Here is a 15,480-nt window from a genome sequence, read left to right as displayed (position 1 = left end):
TTGACCTTGAACTTGATCCTCCTACCTTGGCCTCCCAAGTAGCTGTATCTCCAGTGATGTAATCCTTAATCTATGGTGAAAATTGACATTTGACTGCATAAGACTTTGAAGCTTCCATATGAAAGCTGTAAACAAAGTTAAACTGAAAACTACAAAATATTAGACATGGCATGTTCTTGGATCAGAGCACTCAGTGTTGCTAAAATGTAATTCTCCCCTAAATAATTGTTAGGATAAATGCAATCCCAGTCAGACTTGCAGGAAGCATTTTAATAGGCATTGATAAACTGATTCTAAAATGTATATAAAAATGCATAGAGCCCTGAAAATCCAAAGCCATCTTGAAAAATAAGATGAGGAGGTGTCTTAGCACCTGACTCAAGTCTCATGTAGTAGTGCTGGTGTAGGTTGGACAGATACACCAATGCAGTAGCTCAGAAATGGACCCACAGTCATTTCAGTAAAGGTAATAAGTCAGTCCAATAGGAAAACAAAAATACTCTTTTAGCAAATAAACGAAGAGTTGGATAGCCATGTCATACTAATAACCTTGGCCTTCGTACCACCAAATTATTTTTTAATTAAGTAAAAATAGATTATAGACATAAAATTAAATTTAGCAGTTCTAGAAGAAATAGAAAGTCTTTGTGACTTTAGGAATATGCTCAAATATTTTAGAACACCAAAAGCACAGATCATGAAAGATAAAATTGATTCAGCAGACCGTATCAAAGTTCGATTCTTCAAAAGCTACTATTAGATAGACCAGGAAAAATATTCTTAATATTTGTGTTGGACAAAGGACTTGTTCTGGAATAAGTAAGAACAAAACTCAGTAAGACAGCTGTGTTTAAAAATGAGAAAAGTTCTGAACATGCATAGCTAAAAGAAGATACATGAATGTTCAACAAACACATGAAAACACTATTGTTAGTTATCAGACAAGTGCAGATTAAAACCACTGCAAAGCAGAGTGTGATGGTGCATGCCTGTAATTGCAGCACTGGGGAGGCTGAGGCAGGAGGATTGCTGTGAGTTCGAGGCCAGCTTGGGCTACATAGTGAATTCAAGGCCAGCCTAAACTACATAGGAAGATACTGTCTCAAACAAACCAGCAAAAACCCACAGCAAGACACAACTTTAAACCCACCAGAATAGCTAAAATTAAAACAACTGAAAAAACAAAGTATCGGTAGGATATAGAGTATATCTTGGTTACTTTTTCATTGCTACAACAAGATTAGCTCACAGTTTGTAGAGGATCAGTCCATAGTCAGCTGGCTCCAAGACAGGTGGCATGGCAGGAGGGGTATTGCAGAGGGGAAACAGTCCATGGCAGGGTAGCAGAAGACAGCAAGCAGCAAGCCTTTTAGAATTTCATCCCATCTAGGCTACAAACCTATTGGGTGGTACCACCCACACCTGGGATGGGATTTCCATTATCCACACCCAGAACTATATTGAACAATTTAATGGACTAAGTTATCACATACCCTTAATACCAGTATCTTTCACCCATGGCCCAGTCACTTCCAAAAGCCCCACCTGTGAGTGCATGAGGCTGTGGAGGTACATCTAGACACAAGTCATAACAGAGCAATTGGAACCTGTATACTTTGCTGGTAGGAAAGAACTGGTGGACAGTTTCTTACAGAGTAAAACATATACTATACAGTGGTTCAGTATTTCCATTCCTGAGTGTTTTCCCAGAAGAAAATACTGTCTGTACAAACTTGTACACACATATTCATGGTAGCTATAATAGCTGGAAAGCTGGAAAAACAGTATCCACCAATAGAGCAATGGATATACACTGTATACTAATGGTATACAGTGGAAATCTGCTTAGCGATACAGTGCTAATCTTTATAGTGGAAATTTTAGCAATAAAAAGGAATGAAGTACTAAAACAGGCAATATGGATAAATCTCAACCATACTGAATGAAAAAAATCAGATATAAAAATTACATTGTGTGATCACCTTTACATAAAACTATAGTAAAGACTACAGTCATTTCAAATATAGGAAAAAAATTGCCCTTCCTGTTTCTGTAATTACATGCACCCCTACTTAGGTCTTGTATAACTAAGTTCAGAGAATAATGGCTTGTTTGGACTTTGATTAGCCACAGAGAAATAGATTTGAGATAAATAATAGTTTGAAAGATGATTTTAAAAGGAGTTTATCTTTTTCAACAGGATCTTGTACCACAAATCTTATATCACAGAGTTACTGCCTGTGCAGCTTTATTGATAATTAATAATTGGACATTAGTTAGTAATTTTATGTTTCTGGCAGAAACTTTTTATGGTATTTGATAGACCCTCAGATGCTTTCCTCCCACCTACCAATAATTTTACCCAGTCATTCAAAGTCTCTAGCATGGGATATTCGCCTTACTCGATTTTTTGCATTTTCATCCCCTTGTTATGATAAACTGCTGATAGTATTTACTTGTTTTACTTATATCTTGTTTAACTTTCGGCTCATATTTAAAAATAAATACAGTGGTACCTCGGTTCATTGAATGCTTTTGTGAACAGAATCAAATTGTTTGCAAACAGAAGTGTTTGGCAAAATTTTGTTTTTGTTTGCAAAATCTGTACAGAGTGACAAACATGACCATGACCGTCTTCGCTACACAAATTCAAACGTGGCCATCATTTCCAAAATCGTGGAACAAATTAAGTTCATGAACCGGAGGTACCACTGTATATAGAAAATTACATAGTATCTAATGCATTATTAACAAATAATTATAAAGCACATAAATACCTGTATAGATACCACTCAGATTAAGAGGTAGAAAGGGATTAAAGTCCTGTTATTCTTTAAGTAGCTCAGTGGTAGGACACTTGCCTAGCATATCCAAGCCCCTGGGTTTAATCCCTAGCACTGATCAAAAAGAAGAAAGGAAAAAAATAGTAAATTGTCAGCATTCCAGGAGCCCTTATGCACCTCTTACTGTTTGGAATCCTGGCCCTACAGCCCTGTCTTAACTTTTGTTATACTAGTTTTCATCCTTTACTTTTACACTGACATGTGTCTCCAAACAAAAGACATTGTTTTTTGGTACCGGGGATCGAACTTGGGACCTTGAGCTTGCAAGGCAGGTGCCAGAACCACTGAGCTAAATCTCCGGTCCTGACATTTTGTTTTTTGACAGTCATAGAAATTAATTTATTCCTTGTTTGTTCTGTGCTGTACTTCTCTCAAGAACATGTCAGAGTAGTTGCTGCATCGTGGTTAACTCATTTTCATTTTGTATGAATATATCATAATTGATTCTTATGTCCTTTTATTTTTCTTCTTGATGGAGTTTCAGATTGTTTTTTAAAAATTTGCAGTAAGCCAGGCACAGCAGTGGCATGTGCCTGTATTCCTGCTCTTGTGGAGGCTGAGACTGAGAGGATCACTTGAGTCCAGGAATTTGGTATCAACCTGGGCAACATGGCGAGGCCTCATCTTAAAAAAAACAAGATGGGTTATGTACAGGTGCAAATTCCTTAGGATTAATGTGATCAATGTATGTGATGAATATGTACTAAAAAGAAAGCAAATTATACCTGTGTTTGTCACTTCAATCTCTTTTCTTTTAATTCTGATAACAAATAAGAGCTTTGTATATCACAGTAGCTTTTCTTAATATGTATAGTGCCTTTGTATACTCCATGTAGTCCTTCATCTCAGACCTGTGAAATTGGAGTGCAGCATTCTGTTGTATAACTTAGAACACGGAGGGTGCTAGAGCTCATCACTTGCCCATGCTGACATTTCTAGAGCTTACTGCAGCACCTTATACACTGTTCTCCTTATGCCAAACTCATTTATAAGTGAAGAGACTGCTTTTTAATTCAGGGAAACTGCCGGTCACTAGCTGAGTGGCTTTGGATAATTCTCTTAAAGCTAAATAGTAAATGAGTAAATTTCAAGGTGTTTCAGGTTCCTTCCTTTTCTAAAATCTTGTGTCTTAGAAATAAATTTCTGAGTCAGTGAGATATCTCATGCTGTAGACTACTCTGACTCTTCATTTATGTGTAATGTGCTGAGTGTGTGCAAAGGCAAGTTTTTATGTTGATGTTACTACAGAGTGGCACTCCTTTTGCTATTAAGAGCTCTTTTTAAGTATAAGTTTTTAAAAATAAACTTGTTTTAGGCAGCTTTCACCTGAAGAAGTGGAAATATAGTTATGGAGTTAAAATGGAAGTAAAATAGCTGCACCTGGCTGCAGATGCCTAGCATATGGGAGGCTGAGGCAGGAGGATTGCTGTGACTTCAAGGCCAGCCTGAACTGCATAGTGAGACCCTGTCTCAAACAAACAAACAAACAAACAAAAAAGGAAGTAGTAGAGTACAGCTATTATTAGTCACAGTGGAGATTTTTCTGAAGACTTCAAGGGGTCTAGCTATGTGTTTTAAGGTTATACATTTTAAAGGAAATTTTAAAAAGGAAGTTTGTTGAAGAAAACAAGACACATTCCAAGGGACCTTTGAATTTCTTTCTCTTTTTTTTTTGAGACAGGGTCTCACTCTATAGTTCAGGCTGGCCTTGGGCTTACAGTGTAACCCAGGCTGGCTTTGAACATCCAGCAATCTACCTGCCTCAGCCTGCTGGGATTGCAAGTGTGTCCTCCATTGTTTGAAAAGTTTTGTTTTGTTTTTTTTTGGTACCGGGAATCAAACCTCCGGTCCTTGTGCTTGCGCAGCAGGTGGAGAAACCACTGAGCTAAATCCCTAGCCCTGTTTGAAAAGTTTTAAGATCTGTGTATTCATTTAACAAATAAAAATCCATGGAGTCATAAACATCCCCTTGGTTTGGAAATAACATCTCAGCAGTTTCTGTTTTACAGTGGAAACAAAAGCACAGATTGTTATACTTTAGTGCCCCACCGCAGTACTAGGGATTGAATCTAGGGCCTCACACACACTAGGCAAGTACTGTCCTGCAGAGACAGGGTCTCACTGAGTTTCTTGCACTGGCCTGGAGCCTCCCAAGATCCCCCTGCCTCAGTCTCCCAAGTAGCTGGGATACCAGGTGTGTGCCACCACGGTCAGCTTTAAATAGTCATTCTTCAACTAAACCTTAGAAGAAAGTATTGTAAACCTTTTTTTTTAAAGACAGGGTCTCGCTGTGTATTCCAGCCTGGCTTTGAACTCACTACATAGTCCAGGCTGGCCTTGAACTAATGGCAGTTGTCCTGCTCAGCCTCCTGAGTGCTGGGATTATAGATGTGCACCACCATGTTCAGTTTGTAAACATTATTCTGAAAGTAGTACATGAGAACGGGAAAATGTAAATTTTTAAAAAATTGCTTTACTCTAAATGTGAAGGAAACTGGAATTTGGGGAAATGTAGAGGTGATAAAGTGTTTATTATAAAGTATGAAACCACTTTAAGCAGCACTTAGTTAAAACTAGTGAAGAAAAGGAAAGCACAACACCTTCCCGAGTAAGGTTCGTATTTGAAGGTAGTTTCTGGCAACTTAGATGTAAATGAGAAAATGTGTTACTGGAGGAGAATAAACCAAACAATAGATTTGAAAATATCAGAGTAGCTCCTTATTTATGTGTGCCATGAAAATGAAAAGCAAAGAATTTTCACTTTCAAACAAAGACCTGTTTATAGAATTGGTTAAAAAGACGTTTCATTTCAAGTTGACTTAATAACCAAGTTCTTTGATCCAGGGTGGAATTCAACTTGTTTCCAGGCGACATTTTATCACCGAGCACTGAGTCAAAGTTAGGAGCAGTCCCTGATGTGTTGCTGCACAGTAGGATGAGTAGAGAACAGTAGTGTGCTATACATTTCAGAAAGAAGGATTTTCAGAGTTGTTCACCATAAAATATAAATATTTAAACATAGCACAATACATACATGTATAAAACATTATGTGGCACATTATGTATAATTTAAAGTGTTTTTGTATACCTTTCAATTTTAATTTTTATTGAAACCTTTGCAATACGTAATTAACATTCATCATGGAGTATATATCAGTTAAAAATAAGTTTAACTTAAAGAAAGACCAGCACTGAAATAATGCTTATTATAGTGTGAATTTAATCTTACATTCTTGCTAATAAGATTGGGCAAGGGCTGGGGATTTAGTTCAGTGGTACCACTGCCTGCCTGGCAAGTGCAAGGTCCCGAGTTCAATCCTCGGTACCCCCCAAAAAAACATTTTAAAAAGATTGGGCAGAGGGGACGGGGATTTACCTCAGTGGTTCTGCCGCCTTCCTTGCAAGTGCAAGGTCTGAGTTCAATCCCCAGTACCAAAAAAAAAAAAAAAAAAAAAAAAAAAAAGATTGGGCAGAGGAGATAAGAGAAGCATGTCGTTCTTTTTGAGCTAATATAACTCCACAGTATTTACCTAATTCAGTGGACAAAAAGACTGCCACTTCCTAACTTTAGTTTGGGTGTTTGTCCCTGGTTAAAATAGCATTCCTGGTTCTGAATCGATGGCAAGAATGTATGTAAGTTTTTCTTCCTTTTGCTCTTTCTTGCATGCATGTTTAAATCTCAACATATGGCTCCTATCCATGTTAGGAGACTTCTCCTTGGACTCTGTGCTGCCCAGATTTGTGACATTGAGCATATATCCATTTAACCTTCACCGCAGGTCTTCATCTATATAAATACCAAAGTGACCATCCCTCCTGTCTTACCCAGAATGAGAGTCGTGACTTTGGAGAAAGCAAAAGGGAGGAATTCAGTGTTCAGGTTCTGTGATCCTGTAATGTGGTTGTTTCTGATTTATAGTTAGCAAAGCTTATAAATACGTATGGGGTTTCCTTCAAAAGTTTATAAATATGTGATTTAGAGTTAATCAGTTGGGAAAATGTTAGGATCTCTTTGGGTAATCGAAGTAAGCCGTCTTTGGTCTTTTCAAGGTTGGCTTTTCTCCTTCACACTACATACGACATTATCTTTCTAAATTTTATATCTGTTCTTGCAAACATTGCCTCCATTTGGCTCTCCCGCTTTGCTTTTCTGTAACCTACTCTCTGTACACACTCCTGTGAAGCTCCTGTCACCAGGGCCACCACGTGCCTGTGCTGGTCTTTGTGGGTAGTTCCCCATCTCTCCTGCCTCACTGCCAGTGGGTACTGTTACCGGCTTCCTCCTTGACTGGGTTCCAGTGGCACCTCATTTACCGGATTTTCCTTCCCTGTGCCTTTACCTTCTTTGTAGACTTCTCTTTTTCTATGGGTCACATAAATGTGGTCATTCCTGAGTTCTCTGATAAGCCCTCTTGGCTCGTCATGATGCTCTTTCCTCTAGAGTGTTGTCATTGCTTCAGTTGTAATCTGTTCATTGTTTTAAGACATCTCCTTGAATTCAGGCCTATAGGTAGGTCCAACTGTGGAAATCTTCCTGCCTCAGTCTCCCAAGTGGTAGGATTACAGGTGTGCACCACCACACCTGGCTGAGGCTTCTTCTTTTGTCTCTGCTAAACAGTGTCATTATCTCAGAACTGTCCTATGTATGAGGGTGGATCACAGTTGGTGAGGTCATCTGCAGAGTCGCAGCTTGGCAGGGTAATCAAAAGTAAGTCTACTCTCTAACTTCAGGCCCCGAGTGACAAAGTTCTCCCGGTGACCTTGGGGCAGGATTGTCTAATAGCCAAAGTCACAGAAGGATGCATGATTTAACCTGTCCAACTTGGTGTGCAATTCTAATTTCAATGGGTAAGGCAAGTGGTAATTTAGTTTAAGGTTTTTGATGAGCTATAGCTGGTTTATTATTAATCATACATCTGTGTGCTGTGTTAATTACTGTGATGGTTGTCTGTGAGAACAGGGTTAAACTGAAGAAACATGAAAATGAGGGCCAGGGATTTAGTAAAGGTCCTGAGTTCAATCCCCGTACCAAAAAAAAAAAAAAGATATTATTTCCTCTTGGAATTAGAGACATATGATAATCATAATGTTCTAATTACTATTTTTTTATTAAAAACTTATTAGATTATACTTTTATAATTATATGGCATATTTATATAAAGTATAAATACACAATTATATGCTATATAAATTATATAATTTATATATAATTATAATGATAGAATGCTCCATGAAGGCAAGGATTTCTGTTTTAATTGTTACATCCCTAGCATTTGACACTTGCAGTGTCAAAAAATAATTTATTGAATAAGTGTCAGTTTGTTAAAATCTTGATTTTTCAGTGTGTGTGTGTGTTTCTTTTTTTTTGGTACTGAGGATCGAACTTGGGACCTTCCGCTTGCGGGGCAGGTGCCTGAACCACTGAGCTAAATATTGGCCCTTCAGTGTGTATTTTGGGGGTAATGTTTCAGTTTCATCACAGATTTAAGAAGTTAGTGTTTCCAAGGGTAAGTAAACTTATTTTCTTCTACTTTTTCTTTTTTGTTAGGCTACTTGCTGTAGGCCTTGGGTCAAGATAGCAGTCTCACACCTTCCTGCTGCTTCAGAAAGGAGTGTGCAGAACCAGAAGCAAAGAAAGGAAGCAATCTGTTTCTTCACATTGACTATAAATTGGACTCTGAAGAACAGGACACAGTGAAGTGGAGCTGTTACCCTGACGGGACTTTGCTCGTATTGAAGACCACACTCGTGGGGCTTCCAGCAGTGAGATTTCGAACCGTCACTGGTGCTCATTCACATCTCGAGCTGGAAGATGAGTGAGCTCTGGCTGTGTTTCAACTGCTGCATCGCAGAGCAGCCTCAGCCTGTAAGTATGAAAATGTTTGTGTGCAGCGAGTGCATGCTTTCTAGACACACTGCTGGTTCCCACGCTGGCAGTGGCCACCCCACAGCTATATAGGGCAGTTCTCAGTGTTTTCACAGAGCCGTCTGTGAAACAGGAAAAAGTTGAATGTGATTTGAGTAAATATTGTGTGAAGAACCGCGAGGCCGTTGTAGGTGACTGTGAAGATGGTGTTGGCCTACCGCTTGCGTGCCTGGAGGAGCAGGAGAAAGACAGCCCAGGTGAAGCAGACAGGGCAGCCTCGGAAATTAGTGCAGGAAGAGGCAGTAGCCATGTTCCCTTCTTCTCAGCACACTCATTTGCCTCACTGTAGGCGGCCCCTGCCCCAAGCCCCACGCTGGGGCGCCACCTGTGGCCAGCTCCCTAGGCTGGCCTTGGGCTGGGACTCAGAGCCGCTGCTTTGTTCCCCCTGACCCGGGTGATGGAGGAAGAATGACAGAGACACGGGGTCAGCTGAACGTGGGCAGCCAGGGGTCTGTGCCTCTCGCAGGCAGAGAGGCCCGAGCCTTTGGCTCCCCTCGCTTTTATTCCCCAGACACCGGCACAAGCAGTCAGAGTAACACAGGATGCACCTGGTCTCCAGCAGCCATCGCTACATCCCTGGTAAACAACTGGACCTCAGCTGTCTTCGCTTTTCCCTGAGAGGCGACCAGCGCCGAGTGCGGCCGTTCTCCTGTGTGCTCACAGGGACGCCAGGCGGGCCTCAGCTCTCTGGTCCTCGACACCTCACAGCAGCCCTCTGAGGAGATACTGTCACCCTGTCTTTCAGTTGAAGCAGGTTGGGTTTTTCCCCAGGGTCACGTAGGCGACAAGTGCTCTTGGCTCCTTCTTCGAACGTGGCCCACTTCTGGGCCTTTAGCATGCTGTTGTTACTTCTGCCCAAGACTTGCCTGCCAACCTCCTAACTCCTGTTCATCTTTGAAGATGCCTACCTTAAAGGTCATCTTTGTAAAATCTTCCACCTTCTTTCCTCTTACATAATATCTCTATTCCCTCGGCCCTTTAGTTTACTTTTCTCTTACAGCATAGGAAATAGTAAATGACTGTTCCACAGTTTCTCTCACCCTATTCTTAATTCTTTAGGGCCTGACATTTCTGTTTTCAGGATCAAGTACACTACCTTGGCCCGCATAAGTGTACATGCGGGCGGCCTGAACAGTGCATTTGTATTTTACTGAGTTTTGTAACAATGTAAAAAGGAAGAGAAGGGTTAAATTAGGATGTAATTGTACAAATGATAGACTTTTGCTTTTTTGAGATACGGTCTTGGTATGTCGTCCATGCTGACCTTGAACTCACTGTATAGCCCAGGCTGCCCTTGAACTTATGGGAATCCTCCTGCCTCAGCCTCCCATAAATTGTTTATTATAGAAATTCGTATAGTATATATGAGAAAATTTAAAAATGAAAGTAGTGCTTTTTGCCCCTTTCTCCAATCTAACTGATCCCCAGATGAAATCACTTTTGGAGATTAGTATTTATCCCTCTAGATACCTGTCAGTTAATACACACATACATTTACATAGGTTTTATTATTTTTAAGTGTTTATACTATACATCTTCTGTCATTTATAATCCACTGTAATCCACTATAATCTCAAGAGAAAATGTCAAGTTTAAATATAACTCATTCCCATCACTATAAAGTCTTAATAGTATTTGTGACATAAATATATCATGAAATAGTTAATTTTTCTATTGATGGTCTTAATTTATAGCATGTTATCGTTTTTAATTTTTACTTGATTACTAGGGAGGTTAAAAGCCTTCATTTATTGAGTACAAATTTGTATAGTTCCTCTTTCATCAAATGTCCAGGTGATACTGTAGTCTCCAATTTAAATGGGGTTGTTTGACTTTAACTGTGCTCAATAACTATTATCAAACACTTATTGTGATTGGTAAGTATTATAGGTGTTTCTTATCGTATAGCCACTTTTTTAAACTTTGTGTAGTCTTTCATTGTAGACAAGTTTCCCTTTAGAATACTGTACTGTTACCACCATAATACTTTAAAGACCTGCTACCCTGGGTTGTTTTTTTTTTTTTGCCACTGGGAATCAAACTCAGGTCCTTGTGCTTGTGCAGCAGGTGGCGAAACCACTGAGCTAAATCCCCGGCCCAAGATTGTTTTGAGTTTGAGAGTGATTGGGTGAAAATCGATATCTTTAATATTTTGTGTCATGGAATTGAGATGCTTGGCTTGTGTCTTTTATATAAAGTTTATATCTTTATAAAGTTTTCACATTTTATCATGTAAACTTTAACATTCTTGTTAGATTTATTCTGTGTACTTAATGAATTTGTATTACTATTTTGAAATACTATTTTTCTGTTACATTTCCTGATGTAACTAATGTAAATGGTAGGAAACTGTGGCAGTTAGACTGGATTATCAGCTTGATCAGTAAAGCACACGCCGGGCGTGTGGGCCATGGAGGCTGACCTTGGGGACCCTGGCCCTCCTCACTAGGTGTGTCCCTGCTCTGCTTCCAGCCTCCTGCACTGAGCAGCCTCCTTCACTCTGCTCTGCCCTGCGCCTTTCTCCTTTGGAGCCGGTGATCACGGACTGAAACCCCTGAAACCGAGAGCCAAATTAAACCTCTTCTCCTCTAAATTGTGGCTTGGAAATCTTTTCCCAGCAGTGGGAAAGCTGACCAATATAGAAGATGTTACTTTTTATGTGCTAATTTTTTATCCAGACATGTTACCGAGACACTTAGTTTAGTAGTGATTTAGTTGAAGCAATTATCTTATAAAGATCTCCATATAGTGACTCTTGGTGATTTCCCTATATTTAAGCTTTTGTCTTTTCGAATCTTAATACCATTAGTTAAGACCACCACTGTAATAGTGAGTAGTATCCAGTATAATGTTATAATGTCCTTCTGTACCTGAGTTTAACGGGAAAGTTCTAAGCTCTTTAATCATGATATGAGCCAGTATGTGTTTGAGTGAACGCTCTTGAAAACTGCATGTATATTTCAGTTATTGTATATATTTTATAATATATGGTATTAAAGTAGATTTTCAATACTTTAAAAAAAAAGTTTGTGGGACACTTGAATGCTATTGTCATATTGTTTTTTGTGTGCCTTGTAATGTTTTGTTAAACATGATGTATTAGGTAAAAGGAACCAGGGCAAATAGTCCTTTAGTGTGAAGTTTTATGTTTATTTGCCTGGGATTTAAGCCATTTTATTATTTGCTGTTGGTGATGGAGAATGAAATTCCTCTGCTGTCCTTGTTTGCTATCTTTTCTTCTTTGCATACTTGGGATGCAACCCAGGGTACATGCTAGGCAAACACTGCATCGATGAACTGCTCCCTGGCCTTTTGTTTATTTTATTTCGAGACAGAGCTTTGCTAAGTTCCTTTTTCAGTCCTCTTGCTGCAGCTTCTTGAGTAGTTGGGATTTACTGGCATGTACCATGGTATTTGACTTGGTGTTCTTGCTTTTTACGTCTTTTTGGCTTTCCCTTGAGATCCCTTAAGTAAGGTCTGGGGTTTGCATTTGTTGGGATGACAGTTGTGTTACACAGGTGCTCTGTGGGTGTGGGGCGGTGTGGGGAGGAGGAAGCATTGCGCAGTGCTATGGTAAGGTCTCAATCTACAGTGAGTGTGTGCTCCTGGTCTGTGTCCTGCACTTGAGCTTCTCAGTTTTGTTGTTTTAACCCTTCGATGAGACAGAAAAAGGGCACTGGAGTTGGGAATTACGCATCCACCAAAGTGGTTAGTTTCTGGTCAAACCCCAGTTGGCTAGGCTCTGGAAGGGGTTTCTCTTGAGGGGGAGGCCTTGTTGAGAACAGAATGCTCTGGCTTACTTCAGCATGGCTGTCGTCCCCCACTTTGCTGAAACACGAGAGAGTTTTCTGTCTTCACTCTGAGATTATGGTTGGTTCCAAAAGGTAAAACCTACAGGTTTGGGGGGGACCTCCGCAAAGACGCCTTCCTCCTGGAGTACTTAGCTCTCGGACTTGTCCACACTGGCTTGCCAGAGTTTGGGCTTTCCTGCACAGTCCTGGGCCATGGAGAGGTTTCTGCTCTGACGGATTGTGGTTCAGTTTCTGAGCCTCAGTTTCCTTTGCGACTCCATTCTTTGATACATGTAAGCAGAGCTGAGCAGCTCTTTTCTTGTGGAGGGGAGTGACTTCTGAGTTCGTGTATGCTAGAACAGAAAGCAGAAGTCAGGCTGGTATGCTTTTAAAGATTGATTGATCGGTTACCAGTGACCAGAGTATACACTTAAATGAACTCTATTCAAGTATGTGACGCAAGCTTACATGCTCATAGCTAAACGAGGCAGTGATTACAGTTGCTGGATCATAAGGCTCTAGAGTTACGAGCCATCTGAAGTATATTTTTTATACATAAAAGTTTTGCAGCTTAAAGTTTTGCACACAACATTTAAGATGTTCATTGCTCTTTAATAAATACATATTTGGGCCAGGGATGCAGCTCAGCAGCACAGCACCTGCCTGGCAAGCACAAAGTCCTGAGTTTGATCCCAGGTACCAAAAAAACCCACCATACATACATATTTATATTAAGTATCCCCAGAGATTCTATGGACACTTGATTTCTTAACCTTTTGACTTGCTGAAGAAAGCGCACAAAACTTAATGGGCCGTGTGGTCACCGTAGTGGAAGAGCGTGCTGTATCGGTAAACAGATTTAAACCATGCAGCTCACAGTTTTGTCTCTGATTCTACCGAAATCAGGACTGCCTGTTCTGCAAGCTGCTTGGTCATCTCTAAAGGTCTCTTGCCAAGCATGTATTGAAGTACAGTGCTGCTTGCCAGCTCTCCCACTCATTCTTTGTCACCCCCTGCTCTTGCACATTCCATGTGTGAAAAAGAAACAGACCAATATTGGGAAGGAAATAAAAAGCATTTTTCTGAGTAGTAGCATAAGAATCATTTTTCTCTTCCTACTCCTCCATTTGCCACAGTACAATGGACAGTATAATTAGGCACCAATAATTTCAGCTGTGATTGTCCAAAACTTTTCGATTAGCTATAGATGCTGTATGTAGGTCAGTGGGGCACAGGTGCCACAGCCGGCTGTTTGTATCATTGAAAGATCGAAAAGGTTCGCCATTAATGCTGTAGGCGCTGTCACTAGATACGGCTAAGGTTGGATAGTTGCTGCTTTGCAGCTTAATTTTTTTTTTTTTTTGGTACCGGGGATCGAGCTCGGGTCCTTGCGCTTGTGAGGCAGGCGGCGGAACCACTGAGCTAAATCCCCGGCACGCAGCTTAGTTTTTAAAAAAGTTTTCTAGCTCTTTTTAGGATGGTAGTGAGATAGTCATCGCTTACTGGTTGTGTATCTGAGTACTGCTGAACTTTCAAGGTATCCTTAAAAACAATGCCCATCGATTTACAGGAATAAAGCTCACATTCCTGCTCATATTTGATACCTTCCCATTGAATGGTCCCTTGAGTGGCCCTGATGCAGTGTGGTACGGTTTGTTTCTTCAGACATGTGCACACAGTCTCCATACCTGAGTGCGTGTCACACCTAGGGATTTCCAGAAAAGCCAGGTAGTGACGATGAAACACCCAGCAAAACACGTCATTTCTAACCCCATGGCTGTCGCTGCTGAAGGGGATATTCGGATGTAAGTAACCACTGTATAGATGACGTCAGGTGAGGGTAACTGCTCTGTGGGAGGAAAAGCAGCAAAGAAGCTAGAGAATGGTGTGAGAGAAAGTGGGCATGTTTATTTAAATAGGTGTTCGGGGAAGGCCCGTCACATGAAGTGATGGCTGGACGGGGGGGGGCCCGCGATAGGGGGATTTCAGGGAGTCAGCTGCAAAGACGCCGCCGAGTTAGTCAGAGGAACCGGGAAGTGCGGCGGTTCTGGACATGCAGTGCTTGTGTGTGAGAGGAGCACCCAAGAAGGCAGCGCGGCTGTAACCAGGGGCCCTCGTCGGGAGTGAGCACAGAGAGGCACAGAAGGGCCAGCTCATGTGTGGCCTCTGGATCACGAAAAGCCCAGGATTTCATTCTTTGTGAAACGGGAAATCATTAGATGGTCTTGACGAAAGACAGATGCTCTTCTCCAGCGTGTGCGTGTTACCGTGCGCTGGTCAGCCATGCTGCACTTCTGGCCAGCGAGTCCTCCTCGGCTGATGGAAAGGAGTAGGTAGTGTGCTCAGCGACACGCTGTCTGTTCCCTGCAGTAGCTTTTCCTCCTGCCATTTTGCTGTTCTGATGCACAGTTTGAGTGCATAATGGTGCTGGAGCTCCCGCAGTGGAACAAAGGCGGCACTGTGCTTGGCGTGCAAGGTTTCTTCAGGGGCAGCTGTTGAAGTAATTGAGGGTGGATTGCTACAAGACCCCAGTCATCCTGAAAAGCATCCCAGCCATTATTGCTGCCTGAGAGGACAAAACAGCAGTTCTGTGAAAGGTTGCTAAAGGAAACGCTAGCTAAGGTTACTCACAATTTCAGGGGATTTATTATAAAGTAGAACAGCGATTGCCCAAGTGTGGTTCATCACTAGACACTGCTACAGTAACCTCGGGTGGTACAAGTTTGTTAAAATGTCCATTTCTAGGAACCTCACTTCACACTCGTAAAGGGAGGTATGACAAACAAGTCATCTTTTTTCCTTTTCCTGAAAACACAAATGTGCATGCTGTTAAATTGTTTATTCTCACAATAAAGTCACATCATATAACCATGAACACTTAGGTCAATGAATTTACTTAATATATTCTTATCAGTTGAAG

At 40.9% G+C, this 15,480-nt stretch overlaps 2 protein-coding genes across 3 annotated transcripts in view; both read left to right on the top strand.

The window, feature by feature from the left end:
- The window catches only part of Lyrm7 (LYR motif containing 7), a 264,174-nt gene extending 255,636 nt beyond the window's left edge, over positions 1 to 8,538 (top strand). Inside the window, exon 9 of the mRNA XM_087194588.1 lies at positions 8,392 to 8,538. The gene's annotated coding sequence lies outside the window, so the exon portion shown is untranslated. The remainder of the gene's footprint in view (positions 1 to 8,391) is intronic.
- Cdc42se2 (CDC42 small effector 2) overlaps positions 8,519 to 15,480 on the top strand; it is a 38,197-nt gene continuing 31,235 nt past the window's right edge. The window contains exon 1 of one of the 2 annotated variants that reach the window (XM_021241840.2): positions 8,519 to 8,709. In XM_021241840.2, the coding sequence (XP_021097499.1) occupies positions 8,656 to 8,709 (54 nt within the window). In that variant the 5' untranslated portion in view covers positions 8,519 to 8,655. The remainder of the gene's footprint in view (positions 8,710 to 15,480) is intronic. The other variant, XM_087194604.1, reaches the window with a different exon arrangement.

This window comes from Heterocephalus glaber, unplaced genomic scaffold (genome assembly GCF_053883595.1).
Source record: "Heterocephalus glaber isolate CG9 unplaced genomic scaffold, H.glaber_assembly_v1.0 deba00001606, whole genome shotgun sequence".
Lineage (NCBI taxonomy): Eukaryota > Metazoa > Chordata > Mammalia > Rodentia > Bathyergidae > Heterocephalus > Heterocephalus glaber.
The sequence above is the reverse complement of the archived record's forward strand: the minus strand, read 5'-3'. Positions and strand labels throughout refer to the sequence as shown.